Source organism: Elgaria multicarinata, chromosome 6 (assembly GCF_023053635.1).
Source record: "Elgaria multicarinata webbii isolate HBS135686 ecotype San Diego chromosome 6, rElgMul1.1.pri, whole genome shotgun sequence".
NCBI lineage: Eukaryota > Metazoa > Chordata > Lepidosauria > Squamata > Anguidae > Elgaria > Elgaria multicarinata.
Window position 1 is genome coordinate 42,664,414 of NC_086176.1, and position 15,259 is coordinate 42,679,672.

Genomic DNA, 15,259 nt, shown 5'->3' on the forward strand with positions numbered 1-15,259 from the left:
GGGGAAACAAACAGTGGGAAATCACCAGGGCTTTCATGCCCCACTTATGGACTTACCCAACGGCATCTGACGGAGTGCTGTGGGAAATGCAACTCTGGCTTAGACAGTCCTTTCGTTTGAGCCAGCAATGCAGTCTTGTTCTTTCTTATGTTATCTTTCCAGTCCCATGGTCCTTTCAGTGCAGGTGCTTTAAGCTGTGCTGCTCGCCAACCTCTTTATAGGATTAATAGGGTAGAATATCAGCTGTGTGGTCTGCAGTCGGCTTCTTAGTGTAGACATGGGGGCAGTCCTAGGAAAAAAGATAGATACCTCTTTCTCATTCTTTCAAGTGTACAGTGTGATGTCTAGCCAGGTTTGCAGCTAGCTGTTCCTTGGCTATTTCCTCTGCCACACTTATTGACTTCTGTCGTGCTTTCAAGCCCTTCTGCTGAGACGTGAGACAATAAAGAGGTCTGCCGTGTGATCCACAAAGCTTTATTTAGTAAATAGACATCTCTTCACATCTGAAGGGAGTGTGAATTCTAGGAGCTATCCTTTAAGCTTAAAAGGCAAGGCAGTTGCCTAAATGAACAGTTTTCCGCTGTGCCTTAAAGGCTTTTACTGAACCACTCCTTCAGGGAGAGTCTTCAAACTGTAATCTCTGGCAAGTGGCTAACCTAGGGGGCCGCCTTCCATCTCCTTTTGACTTTGCCCACTTGACCCTGCAGCAGATTCTGGGATCTATCAATTTTGTTGCTCCTTCCCCCTCTGACAAAGACTGAGTTCTCAGGGGGAAGATGATCTCTGAGCATGGGCCTGCTGTTTGATAAGCTCCTGGGAAGATTCCTCCTTGATTCCTGAAAAGTCTTGGAGAATTTCCTGCCCTGCTTCCTGTTTTCAGGCTCGGAGTCCATTTTAGAATACACACCAGGGAGACTGGGCGTGATCCTGATACTTTCTGTAGTTAAGTCTCCAGAGATCAAGTGCAAACATTGACATATTTTGCAGGGCAGAAATAAAACCAAGTTACGAAGGGCTGCCTCTGCATCACCCCGGCGACGAAGGAGCATCTCACCAGCACGATGTAAGGCGACAAAGCATAAGAACTGTAGGAGATTTACAAAATCCTTACGCTCCCGCTCTCCATCTCCAAGTCCAACAAGACATCATCTCCATGAGCTCTGCAGAGAAAGCCATCAGCAGCTATCTCCTCTGAGTTCAAAGTTTGTTAAGTTCAAAGCAGAAACAGACTACAGGCCGCCTTTTGTAGTTAGACATGTAAGTCCTAAGTATGATATATTGAAGGTAGTTGTTAGACACTTTTCAGTGGAGTAAAGTGAATATTCAGTATCCATTCTGGAACAAGATGGAAGTGAATGTCTGGGGAAATTAAAGCACCACAAATGTAATGCAGTACAATACTTTTGTGTAAATACTGCTTTCTAAATGAAGCACATAAATACCTTTGGTAGAAATGGACATAATCTGCCAGTTTCAATTCATTAAAATAATCATTTTTGAATTAATGATGGGATCCAATTTAGTATTAATTCAGGTATCAATGTAAAGTCTAAACTGATTTCAAATGGACTTCTTCTATGCTGGTGATATCATTGGAGCCTGGCAGGGCCTACAGGCCTTCAAGTGGGCTATGACCTGCATAGCAGTGATCTGCCCTGCCATGTTGTCCTGGTAGAGCCATCTGGGGAAGAATTAGGTATTAGGGAGGGCCTGTTATCACATAGATGCCAACCATGATGCTACCATGTTGCCTTTTGACAGTGACATCAGGAGAAATGTAGTTCCATGAGCCTAAAAGCTTCTTTCCTCAAGACATAAGAAGAGGCAACTCTATACTGTGTATGTCATAGTCTGCTTAGAGGCTTCTAGGCCCCAACAAGGCCTCCACTGTGGGATTTTGGTCTTTGGTGCCACTGCCAAGTCTAGACACTACACCACACTGGCTATTAATGCTATTCATTTAATAGACTAATGTTGGAACTGACCTCTCACAAATTTTCATAGTTCAGATCACATAGTGTAGGAACAAATAAAATGTTATTACATCAGGGTTCAGCAGAGCAGAGTATTCTATCAATAGGATTAATTCAGAAAAGCCATTCGGTGAATACAGACATTAACTGTTTACTTGCTAGGTATCTGGCAACGAATACCTATTTGGAGTCAGAAAGAAACTTCTCTCATGAACAGTGTATTCCATATTTGTTTGTTATGGCCTTTTATTTAATGGTTAAGTTGAGGATGAAATAGCTTAATAATTGTTTAGTCTTACACATCCTGGCCAGTAACTAAATACTGTTCCAAGTGTGATTCTTATATATAATTATTATTGAAGCACTGAAAGAAGATTGGGCAGAGCATAAATGACCATATTTTTATGGTAATTCACAACTAAAATACTTAAAGAGTATGAACCATAAATACACGTTGGGTTGCAATTTCAACTGTTGTAACAGATGCATGTTACAGATTCATGTTACAGACTCACACCTGCTAAAATTCTGATGTTTTTGCAGTGTACAGTGGGGGGAAATAATGCAACAAATGTGCATCAAACTTTTAGTAGTACAGAGTGATAACATGTGAAGCAGTCCTGAGTTGCACTTTGTTACTGTTACAACAACAAAAAATTGGGAAATTCACAGTTCATTGTTGAATATAACAATTTATTGTTATAGTCACAATTTCTCTGTCAGTGCAACCCTGTGCACATTTAAGAACATCTGTCAGCAACATACAGTATATCAGAAGTACATCCCACTATATGGCAGAGCCATGGAGGAGTTTCCTTCCTAAAAATGGGTATTTAGGATTGTAGATTAACAGTGCAATCCTATGTATTTTTTACCCTGAAGGAAGTCCCATTACTCCTAGGTATGTGTGTGTTGGTTTTCAGTATGATCCTACGCCAATCAATTATCTTGAGGCAAGGCTGACTCTGATTTCCAGTAAGATTCTCTTATACTTTATTTCACTGCTCCTCAGTCCTAGATTTGCTTTCTTCTTTGCCTGCCCGCACAGTCCCAATTATAATAATCCAGCACAGCCATTTTTTCTCAACAGCTTTTTTTTTTTTATCATGCCTGGAGATTGCTGTGATTCGCTTCACTGCTTTTCAGTGATTATCTCCCCCAGAAGCCCTTCAGTCATAATGAACAAACTAATGTTATTCGTGGTGATGTTCTCAAACACAATTAGTACATCTGTTCCTCTTAGTCAAGAAATTCCACGGTACAGTTAATAACAAGCTACATAACGCCTTTGGTGCACCTTGACCTGTAGGTATAGGGTTACGCATAACAAGCTAATATTCCTCTCCTCCATTTCATAGCAAAGTTTAAAAAGATTTGTCACTCTGTTCTTACATGTTCAAAATCCACCATTTGGGGATGGGAAGTTCTAGACCATGGGTGACCAGAAATACCTCCAAATGTTCTGGATTTCAACTCACAGCATTCCTGCCCGTTGGCCATGCTGGCAGGGGCTTCTGGGAATTGAAGTCCCAAACATCTGGAGATCTGCCTTCTGCCTACCCCTGCTCTAGACCATGGAAACTCATCTGTTTCTACATGAGTCATTGTTCTGGGTATGCCTTGGAAAAGGAAAGACCAGAACGCTGACTCTTTCAGAAAAGCGACAGAGTTCTCTGAGTCGGTTGTTTTCCTGTTTCTCTGTACCAGGAATGATTGAATAACACAATCACAACTGATGGGACAAAATGACCAAGCTCAAATGGAGTTAGATTGGAAGTAAGTAAGGGCAGAACAGAGCCCCAATGGCAGCCTCCTCTCTTGATGGGTAGTTCAGATTAGGGATGAAAGGTTCAGACTATTTTGGGTTAATGCCTGTTTCAGATGTGCTCATTAACAAATCTGTTCCATCCTGTGTCTGAATTAATTTGTGGATTGTGGGTTTTTTTTTGGTGGTGGTGAGAATCCATATGGGACCTTTGGCAGGATCTACACTACTGCTTTAAAATGGTTTATAATAATCGTGACAACTGTTGGGTCCCAGGGAACACTCCATATACAGTTTTCAAACTTTCTTCAAAATGTCATATCCTGCTTGATGTAGATCTGGCCTTTATTCATTTTATAGACACTTTATCCAAAAATGTGCATTCGTATAGGCATTTCATGGTAAATCTGCATTTTATATGCACTTTGGTAAGTTTTAGAAGTTGAAGTCTACATCACAAAATTTAGAGAAGTGCAAAAACTAAACTGTGTTCCTTCGGATCCACATCTTAATTCATGGCATGTGAATCTGGCCAATTTGCTTCCAAATGCAGACCGAGTGAAATCTTTGAGCATCCCCACCTGTACAAACCTTTAATTATTTAAATCCTTGTGGCCCACTTCTTGTGGGAATTACAGCTATCACAGCTTTCTCTAAATATCCGAAAACGGCTTTTCAATTAAGAGGTTTTTAAACCAACTAACCATTTTTGCTTTTAACTGACAGAGAAGATGAAATGTTGAGTTGTTGTTGTTGTTGTTGTAATTGTAATGCAAATGACAAGAGTAGCAGAGAATATTGTGTTCTCATCCCAGCCTAATTTCCATTGCATTAAGAGTTGCCCTTGAAACTGTGTCTTCATGTTTTAGGTAGATACTTCTAAATCATTTGCTGAACCAACTCTGTCACAGGGACCATATCGAAATGTACGAGAAAGTGTGAGCCCATCAAGAAAACCTCACAAACTTCAGTTGAAGCGAGGTACTTAACAATGTATTATTATTTATTATACATTTGTTATTATTTATTTATCAGTAGTGCTTGTATACTGCTTAATACAGGGGCACAGAGCATCTTTCAGCCCAAAGATGAAATTCCATTTTGGAGAAGTGACTGGGGTGTGTGTGTCATATACCAGTAGTGGGTGGGGCCAAAGGCAAAATTGGCAGGGCCAAAATACAAAGAATACCAGTACATACTTGCTTAATGCTTTTACTGCCAGTAACTAAGAGGCATTTCAACCTTTTAGAATGGGGGGGGGGGACTGCACAAAAGCTGTGCAAAGGGGGCGTGGACATCTGAGGAACCCCGGGGGCTGGATTGAGACCCCAGAAAGGCCTGATTTAGCCCTTAGGCTTGAGGTTCTGCACCCCTGGCTTAATTTTTGTGAACCGCCCAGAGAGCTCCAGCTATTGGGCGGTATAGAAATGCAACAAATAAATAATAAATAAATAAAATAAATATAATAAATCTCTAAGGGGCTTACAAACATACTGATAATGAGACCATATTATATGATCCCATCCTATGTTCTGTGGGTCAAATTCTGTCAACCTTACTCTTTAGATGAACATCTCATGCACATCACTTCATTGATGTCAATGGAACACAGGATACTCCTCAAGATCGTATCCCAGTACATTTTGAACACAGATTAGTTAAGTCAGTGTCTTAGAAATTAATGGGGTCTGCCTCAAAGTGATGGTTTCAGATCTGGGTGTATTCTCTGCAGTGGCCCCAAACCTCTGGAGCAAACTTCCATCAGAGGTCCGCCATGTACCATCCTTGCAGGATTTCAAGAAGGCCTTAAAAACATCCTTACAGGATTTCAAGAAGGTCTTTATTTTACCATGGCAATCCCATGATGTATAGTTATTGTTGTTCCTGCTGATATTATTGTTTTGATTGCTATTTTATTGTAAACATGCTTTCATTGCTTTTAATATTTTAATATTTTATTTCTTTTAATATTTGATGTATTTTATTGTTGTAAGTCTCCTTGTAAGGGCCTGTGCCCTGAAAGGCGTCCAGGAAAAGTTTTAAATTAATAAATAAGAAATAAATATTCTGCAGTTATCAGCCACTGCTAGGTATCTGAGGTAAACAAGCTCTCCATCTTAACATGACAGAGTAATTTAGTACAAGAAATAAGCCTGTTGCAGGCAAATCCAGTTCTAGATTTTTGAGGCCCAGTATTGGGCAAAAGGTGGGATACAATAATAATAATAATAATAATAATAATAATAATAATAATAATAATAATAATAGATTTTTGTGGCCTCTCCTAGTCCTAGATGTAGAGGGGGGAAATGAAGACAGTGCCCTTAAGAGTGTGCAAAGCACTTTTCCTTTCCATTCCATAACCACAGCAAGATTCAAAGCATCTGAGATTAGAGGAAGGGGCCTTCCAGGGCAATGGCTGTTACTTTCAGACAGCAACTTTCTTGTCCTACATTTATACAACGTACCCATGTAAACTATATCTGGAGGTCCTTTTCTTCTGTGGCACCCTGGCTGTGGAATGAGTTCCTTAGGGAGGTTCACCTGGCACCTACGTTGTACTCTTTCCGGCACCAGGTTTTTATTTTCATTTCCCCTGTATTTCAGCATTTTAGTATCCTAGTCTTTTAGCTCTGCTGTTTTAAGTCTGTATCTTAAATCTCTGTATTGTGGCTAGGTTTTATTCTGGTTGTACTCTTGTATTGTGGTTTAAGTTTTCTTATTTTATATTTTAAGTTGTACTTTATGGTTTTAATTATCGTGAACCACCTAGAAAGCTTTGGCTATTGGGTGGTATAGAAATGAAATAAATAAATTAGACCAGATGGGTGGGCTGGCTGGGAAGATAGTAGTGGGGACTGATGGTGGGCCTCTCAGCAGTCTCTATGCCTGAATGGATGCCCAGACACCCCCTCACACACACTACTGATGCCAGCCTATGCAAACCCAAGGCAATATATAGCTCACTTCCACTCTGTTTCTGTACTGTATCAGGAGTTGCGTTGATGCATTCATGTAGCTTTCCCCAACCTGGGTCCTTCCAGATCTGGTGGACTACAACTCCCATCATCCTCAGCCAGTATGGCCATTGGCAGCTCGCCACATCTCAGGGTAACAGATTGGGAAAGGCTGGCCAACCATTGTGCAGGGGCAAAAGAGATAGGGCTTCAGCAACTGCTCTTGCAAGGTACTAAATGCAGGAGGGTTCCTTTTAGCATATTATAAAAGGCTGCCAAAGGCAAGCCGGACTTTTTATTTGCAGGAAATTTAATGGTCTTTCCAGGTAAGAGATTGTCAATGAAAGAAATGTGCATTTGCTGCAGAGCCATGGAGGAGAGCCAGATGTCTTTCTCTAAGAAAGTGCTTCAAATGCAAGGGTTGCCATATTCTCAAACATAGCATCCTGTCTGTTGGGAAATGCCAACCACCTCTCCCCACCTCCTGACCCCCACCAGTAGATGCATGAGTGTCACAGGGGCTTGTCCATGAAATAAACTTTCCTCTCCCATACCTGTGCCATTTTGTGAGCGTTTTAAAATATGATTTCATTTCATTAGGTACGGGCAGTATCCAATGCAGCACAAGCATTCACGTAAATTGCATTGCACTAGCATAAGAGACTTCGGGATCTGGAAAACCCATTATCCAAGCTAACGCTATTGGGATTGCACTTAATACCCTTTACACTAGTGCAACATAGTTTACATAGTTGTATATAAAAGTCTTTAGAGGAAAGTTCAGATAAGCCTTAAAAAGAAAACAATGCAGCCATGGCAAACAAATGTAAGACTACTTTTTGGCCCTCCCTCGGGCCTGAGGTGCCCCTCCACTGGTACAGGGGTTTCCTATATCCTTGATGTTTGTTCGTTTTTTCTTTTGGGCCAATTGCCAGGGAAGCAAGGGGCTAGGTCATTAAAGAAAACACACTTGTAGACCTTAGATAAATAGTTACCTTTTGTGCTAGGCCCTATATTTGGACCTGCCCCAAGCAGCTGGACTCTGACCCCGATCATGTCCCAGAACTGCTGGGCTCCTGTCTCTGGACCTCAGACTTCTGTCTCGGAGCTCTGCCCCCAGACTCAGATGGTTCCACCCCTAAGCCCTGTCCGGCAGGAACCAGAAGATTTTATTGCAGCAGTACCCTGAAGGGCAGCCCTATCTAATGTATGTAGAACTGGTTGTAGGAAGGGCTGAAGTCCTCTGTTGAAATTCCAGTTACCAAGACAAGGTTGTCAATTCTAGATACAAAATATTGCAGAATGTTGGCCTAGAAGGAATGGTCATAGCCATGCATATTAAATCATCATGTCATCTTGTCTCGGTCCTCTTTCCACGCATGTTATATACAGTGTAAGCATTATTTTAGTTCTTTAGAATGGCTACTCTTTCCTTTCTTGCAGCATTATCGTTTGATAGCTGGAAAGCAGCATGTCCAGAAGCTAAGGTAATGTTAGAAGTGGTGTCTGTAAAACCATAGTTAATAAGTTAATTGATGATATACAATTTTAATAAGACTGGTTCCTTTCCACGGTAGTTGTTTGAGGTTAGAAAATGACAAGTACCTAAGAAAAAAATGAGAGTTTTATCAGTGGCTGGTAAAGGGATCCAATTTGTGTAACTTTCAGCAAAGCACCCTTTACTCCGCAATAAAGCTGTCCATTGTAAAGAACATTCAGAATTACTTTATAGGACTGCCCACCATCTTGAAGTGGCTTTCTATGATTCTGTTTCCTCCTACCTTCTCATGGTTGCCTCTGGTATTCTTTCTTATTGACAAGGGTGTTAAGGTCTTTAAAACAGGCAAAATCAAATGAGCTACCAGTGTAGCTTCTAATCAAAATTAGTACTGAAAATCATCATAATCTGTGTTTCTATTGTTTTATACTCCATGGAAAGAGTAATTTGTGCAGAATTCAACGTAACCTGAGCAGAATTATCAAATTCCTGCATAGAAACTAGAGTTACATAGCCAAGAGAACTAGGAAAGGAGGAGCAGGGAAGATTATAACAGGGCAGTTCACATAACACAATGGTTATTTAACCTATGGTGAGAACACAGTGCATGCACAGTGCATATGGCCCTCAGTTTGAATATGCAACACCTGCTTTGGGGTTGTCATGTCATGCGATCTCGAAGAGCATGGGTTATGTGAGGGTTAACCAACCCTTGTGTAATCCATGGTCTGTTTTTAGGGTTATGCAAGGATTATTTAACCCTCGCATAGCCCGCACTTGCTGCACGACATGACGCTCCCGGAGCAGAGGTTGAGTATGCAATGTGATGTCTGCAGGTGCCGCAGCTTGTCCTGGGTTAAATAAACTGTGATGAGCTGCAGTGTGTTGTTTGAACCCGGTCATTCAAAAGGAGCCTCAAAGCTCTACCATTTCCTTTTTTTCTTGTACACTTCTTTGGATGTGTCCTGTAATCTATATCTTTCCAATAATTACTCAGTAATGAGTGATGGAAACCTGCTTCAAAATGAAATCTCTAAACAGTGGAAGCTCATAGCTCCGATTTAGGTGGGCCTGTGAATCCATTCTGGGTTTCAGTCAAAACCAGCCAGAACACTAAAAGAGCTATCCAAGGTGCTGGACCCTATCCCCCAGAATATGTTCAGCACCTTAGATAGCATGTTTAGAGTTCTGGCTAGTTCTGAATGAAACCAGGAATTTGTCACCAGGAAGATTAAATAAGAGATACAATACAAAATCAGCTATATATTAGTGAGGAGGAAAAATAGTGTTGATTTTATGCATATCTGGTGGAAGTGCCCAAAAATTCTGGATGGAAAGAATAAGAAACAGTCGATATATAAAATAATGCAGTTTGCCATTGAACCATGTCACATTTTTACTTGGATACAATAAACGTTTTTACTTGGATATCAATTGTCAGAAAACGTACTACTATCAGCAAAAATGATAGTTGCTTCAAAATGGAAATCTGTAATATTCCCCCCTCAAATTACAAACTGGTTGAATAACAGGGGCCACAGCAAAGTTCCTCAACTTAATTATCTTTATGCCAGGGCAAATCTATTGTGCAAAGGCAGTAAACCCATTTGTGAGATACTGGATGGGCCAGTGTGATCTTGAGCATATAGGCAAAATGCAAGAAAAAATCTTTGCCTCACCGTTTTTCCTGGAGCAGTGCACATTCACAAGCATTAAGTACAGATGTCCCCTTGTCCTCCTCCAATTTCCTTGTTCTAACTACTGGAAAAGCCTTCCTTTTGTCGCAGGTGATCAGAGAGCCAGATGACCAGTATACTTCGGATCATGTTTCATCATCTCTTAAAATGAAGGAACCTGTCGCTTACTTATGTGACACTCCTGATTTTTGTCATGAAGCTTCATTTGCCTCCCCAACACATTACCGGTCAGCGAGTCCTGGTGAGAGATGGGCCTCTCCACAACACAGGTTATCATTCCTACATAATTGTTATTTTTTGTTTTCACTATGAAATTGTTTTTAAATATATTTTGTGAGCCAACTTGGAGGCCTTTGTTAGATGGAAAGGTAGAATAATTTTTTAAAGCATAATAAATAAATACAAGTGTTTCCAATGATTAAATGCAGAAGATGCAGTTAGTTATGCCTTTCATGAGTTGCTTGATGTTGGGTTTGGAGAGATGCCCTGGAGGATTCCCCGATGTCCAGAATTCCTTGTTAGTGACAAGTCTAAGTAACCTCTTCTTATTCTCTGTCTCTCATGCTGACTGAAGGATACAGTGCAATGATGCTGATCAGCAGAGATTAAGAAGAATAGGAGTGAAATTCTAGGCAGGTCCCATAAACAATTCTGACCTTGTGGTATAAATAGCCCAAAAGATCTGAGAGAATTCCATATGTTTGGATCTCTTGGTCATTGCTTTGTAGAAGACATACTTTGGGCTCATAGTCAGCATTCTGGCAAGAGTTGATCTCCTCAGCAGAATGGTGCCTTTTTTTTTTTTGGCTTTAATAGAAAGAAGAGTGATTTTGCTGGTGCCTTCCAGGCCTAAGTTGCAGAACAGAGAGGTCAGCTGTTGAAGCAACTCCTTTAGGAGCTGCCAAGGGTGCTGTTGTTGCTAATGAACTCTGTTGACAGGGGTGTGGTGGTGGTGGGAGAATCCTGTATCCATTCCCTGAGCTCCATGGAGGAAGGGCTAAATAGAAACGAAATAGTCAAAATTGTCATATATTGCCTCATGTGCCTCTCTTCTTATTCCCAACACAGTTCAGCCTAGGGTGACCACATGAAAAGGAGGACAGGGCTCCTGTGTCTTTAACAGGTATTGAAAAGGGAATTTCAGCAGGTGTCATTTGTATATATGGGGAACCTGGTAAAATTTCCTCTTCATCACAACAGTTAACGCTGCAGGTGCCCTGCCCTCTTTTAAATCTGGTCACTCTAGTATAGCTCCTGCAGCTTTAACTGTGGTGATGAAGAGGGAATTTCACCAGGTTCTCCATATATACAAATGACACCTGCTGAAATTCCCTTTTCTATGCAACTGTTAAAGATACGGGAGCCCTGTCCTCCTTTTCATATGGTCACCCTAGTTCAGCCAGCATACTTGGATATCAATTGACTTTATCCCCCAAAAATGTCTTCTTCTGGTATTTCATTGAGAAAAACCCTTAAGGCTTTCATTTTATCTCTAGAAAATGGCACATAGTTAAGGGCAGGATCCAAACAGGTGCAGACCAAGCTGCGATTCTGTTTCTGCCATTCACTTGAGCTGCTGAGCCTCCTTTCCTACTGCAGTCATTGTGCCCCATTGAAAGCCACTCTGTGTTAGCAGACGTCCTCCCTCCCTTAGTAGAGTACAAAAAGGGAAAATCCATAAAGTGTCCATCATGACTACTAGCCAGAAATGCTGGGGGTTGTAGTCCAAAACCTCTGGGGGATACCAGGTTGAGGAAGACTGATCTAAGGTATTTCAAGTGTTTCAATTCCCTGAAAGTACAGGAGGAGAGATAATAACTTCCACCTAATGCCAAAAACGTAGCAGAATTAGTGCTAGGTCGATATCTCTGGGGTAGGCAGTTCCATAGCCAACATGCTGTCTTAGAAAAGGCCCTGTTCCTGATCACCACTTACTTCACTTCCAAATGTGGGGCATCTGGAGAAAGGCCTTTGACAAAGATCTAAATAATCCATCAAATTTGTATTTCTTTGGGATTAGGGAGCTCTGCTATGAATAATATTAATGGATATTGTTTGGGTTTTTCTATATCATCTATTCTGCCAAAGTTTAAAGAAAATCACTTAAGTAGTGAAAGCATACATTTGGCTTCAACTTATTAAAAGGTCTGATATGGATAAGTCTAATGAGTTGACTTGTAAAGCTACAATGTCATAACTTTATAAATTTTGAAAAGGACTATAATGTATGTGTACAGAAAACCTAAATCTATTGCATTCTTCAAAGCATAACCAACCAAAATCAATTACAATTGTTCAGAGTAAAACCAAAAGCTTTTTAACTCAGGGGTCTTCAGTTGTTGCTCTCAAAAATACCATATAAATATAGATAATTTTTGTTAGACAGTGGTTGGTAGGATTGGAATACAGTTCCTATTTTGTTTGTCTTCAGTTTATTAAAGCCATTTGTGCATAGTCTGATTTATTCTTATGTAATGTAATTTGTTTAAGATGAATTAATTCAGATGGATTTTAAAAAGTAAACAAATTCACAAAGGATAGATCTATCAATAGAGATAAATCATGATAACTATTAGAGACAGCATACCTCTTTGAGTAACAGGTTCTAGGATCAAACATGGAGAAGACCATCACTTAAGGACTTGGGTGGGCAGCCTCTGGCCTTCCAGATGTTAGATTCCAGCTCCCATCAGCCACAACCAGCATGGCCAATGGTTGGGATGATGGGAGTTGGACTCCAACATCTGGATAACCATAGGTTGCCTACTCCTGCTTTAAGAAGATGCCTCATACCAAGTCAAGACCATTTGTTCATCTAGGCCAGTGACTGGCACCAACTCTCCAGGGTCTCAGTTAGGGGTCTTCCATATCACCTGCTACGTGCCCCTTTTTTTTAAAAAAAATGAGATGCTGGGATTGAACCTAAGCTCTTCTGCATGCAAAGCGTGTGCTCTGCCACAGAGCAAGGGTCTCTCCCAATCATGGCCTGCTGGCGAGCTTCCAGAGGCATCTGGCTGACTGATGTTAGAAACAGAATTGTCAACTACATGCATCTTTTCTCTGACCAAGCAAGGTGATTATTACATACATCCTTACATTCTTAACTGGTGGTGGTGGTGATGGTGGAATGCCACATGGAGTCTGATGTAGGAGTATCCATCTGGTGCATGAATCTATATGCAATAGATTCTGTTTACACATTTACACTAGACTAAATCTTCCTCATTTCATTGGATCTTACTTCCAAGTAAGTGGTTCAAGATCATTGCCTTACAAGGGGGTTGATATAGACGAGCGCTTTAAATGACACTGTTTGGATGTTACTTATGTTACCTGATAGGGTTATTTGTGTAGGAAACAAAATAATAAGTTTAACGTGAGTTGAGTTCATTGACATTTTTCAGGATATATTCCAGCCCCAATCCCAGCTGGGAAGAGATTAATGAGAGAGTGAGGAATCTCTTGACTTCAGATGAGGCCAGACAGAGACTTTCCATTGTGAGTATGATGTGCTTCAGAGGAACTTGTGAGTATGATGTACTTAACTGGGCATTTTGCTGCTCCAGGTGGAGCAGGAAATGGTGCTTCAGCAACCTCATTCCCCATAATAGTTCAATCCTATATGTGTCTACTCAGAAGTAGGTCCAATTGAGTTCAATGGAACTTATTTCCAGGCAAGTATGTATGGGATTTCAGTTTAAATAGCTAACAATTTGCTGCGCTTTCATGACATCTAAAAGCTGCTGCCTGAGGTAGTCACCTCACTCTGCCTAATGGTAGGGCCGGCCCTACAAGTAGTAGTATAATTGACAATTTGAATTACTGCGAAGTTCTTTCAAGTAACTGGCCATCCTACTCACACTGTCAGGATTTCCTCCCTTAACTTGTAGCCTGCCTGATAAAGAGAAGGCTTAGAACATATTTATAAGACTAAGGCAGAGGTGGGGAATGTGTGGTTTCTATATGTAGGGCTTGTTGTTGTTGTTACTACTACTACTACACAGAAAAGAATCCAGCCACGTGAGCCCCACCTTGCAGTCTGAAGTGATACAATCCAGATAGTTATTTATCACCTCAGAAAGAGTCATGCTTAGTTTGGCCGTCATTAAACTCCATCTGCTCTCTCCCAAATCTTTCATAGCACAAAACTGCCTAGCTGAAGACCCAAAGCCTCGCCCCAAATTGACCAGCCCCTCTATGACATCAGAGCAGCTATATCTATTGCAGCAAAGGTGTTGTGACACTTCTCCCTACACAGGCTAACTGACAACACAGCATATGATCTGTATAACCTGTAGATTGTGAGTCTGCAAATTCCTATAATATAAAAGAGGTGCCTTCTCCCAATTGAGTTCATAGCTCACTATTTCTGCCTTTAACTCTTTGGAAGAATCTTGTCTGCTCTTAATTTTTTTTTTTAGGCATTTTGCCTCTGTGTCCATAATCTCAGTGTTAAACCTTTCTTTAAATCAGTAACTGCTTTCACTCACTAATTTCAAAAGCCCTCTGATAGAGACACAGATCCATGTGAGTTAACCCAAACTGACATTAGTTGCTGTTGTCTCTCTAAAATGATACATTCTTCTAATGAACCTTAATAGAAAGGTACTCTGACCGACAAAGCTACAGAGGACAGTGTCATACATCAGTAGTTCCTGAACGTGTACTGATAAGCTGTTTTAATTCTCTGAGAACAGCTGATATATTTGTTTTTGGTCAGGAACATTTAGAGTGCTTATGATGATTAACAACCCGCAAGTTAACAGGACAAGTATTTTGCAGGGAGCCACTGATTTTGAAATTGATGATGTCCTTGAAAGAAGGTCCATCTCTCTGAGGAGTTCCCCACAGTGTGACTCAGTGGAACAAAGATACTGCTTGTAGTATCTCTATCATTGGCAAGGTATGCTGCTTAAAGCCTTCTCTTCTCTTTTATGTTGATTTATTGGATTGGTATATTTTAGGAGGTTATAAAAAAAAAGAGCTGGGAAGGTTATAAACAACCTAAGTCAGACCTATAAGATAAACTGCAACAACAGTATTCTAGGCAGCTATATATTTTGAATGTGCAGCTATCATTTCATTATAAATCCACATAGCAAGCTTTATGCTTATATATTCTAAAAATACCAGTCATTTCTACCTAGAAAAGTGACTTTGGCCAAGGGATTGTTATTTATTCTTCTTTCCATACAATGGCACAGCTACACTGCTACTTAGTAATGCTAAGTATTATTTCTTAACTTTCCAAGGTCAGGCTTAGATTCCAATATCAACTGAAGTTGACTTTGGATGGATAATTAAGGTTGTTTGATGGATCCTGGATCTTTCTCTGGATCCTGATGGGGCTTCCATTCCCAGAAGATTTC

General features: G+C 40.6%; 1 protein-coding gene across 1 annotated transcript in view; it reads left to right on the forward strand.

The window, feature by feature from the left end:
- Positions 1–15,259, forward strand: part of SPATA6L (spermatogenesis associated 6 like) — a 37,863-nt gene that overhangs the window by 18,656 nt on the left and 3,948 nt on the right. Inside the window, exons 6-11 of the mRNA XM_063128552.1 lie at positions 988–1,257; positions 4,608–4,719; positions 8,139–8,182; positions 9,981–10,159; positions 13,295–13,388; positions 14,673–14,793. Of these exons, the coding sequence (XP_062984622.1) occupies positions 988–1,257; positions 4,608–4,719; positions 8,139–8,182; positions 9,981–10,159; positions 13,295–13,388; positions 14,673–14,774 (801 nt within the window). The 3' untranslated portion in view covers positions 14,775–14,793. The remainder of the gene's footprint in view (positions 1–987; positions 1,258–4,607; positions 4,720–8,138; positions 8,183–9,980; positions 10,160–13,294; positions 13,389–14,672; positions 14,794–15,259) is intronic.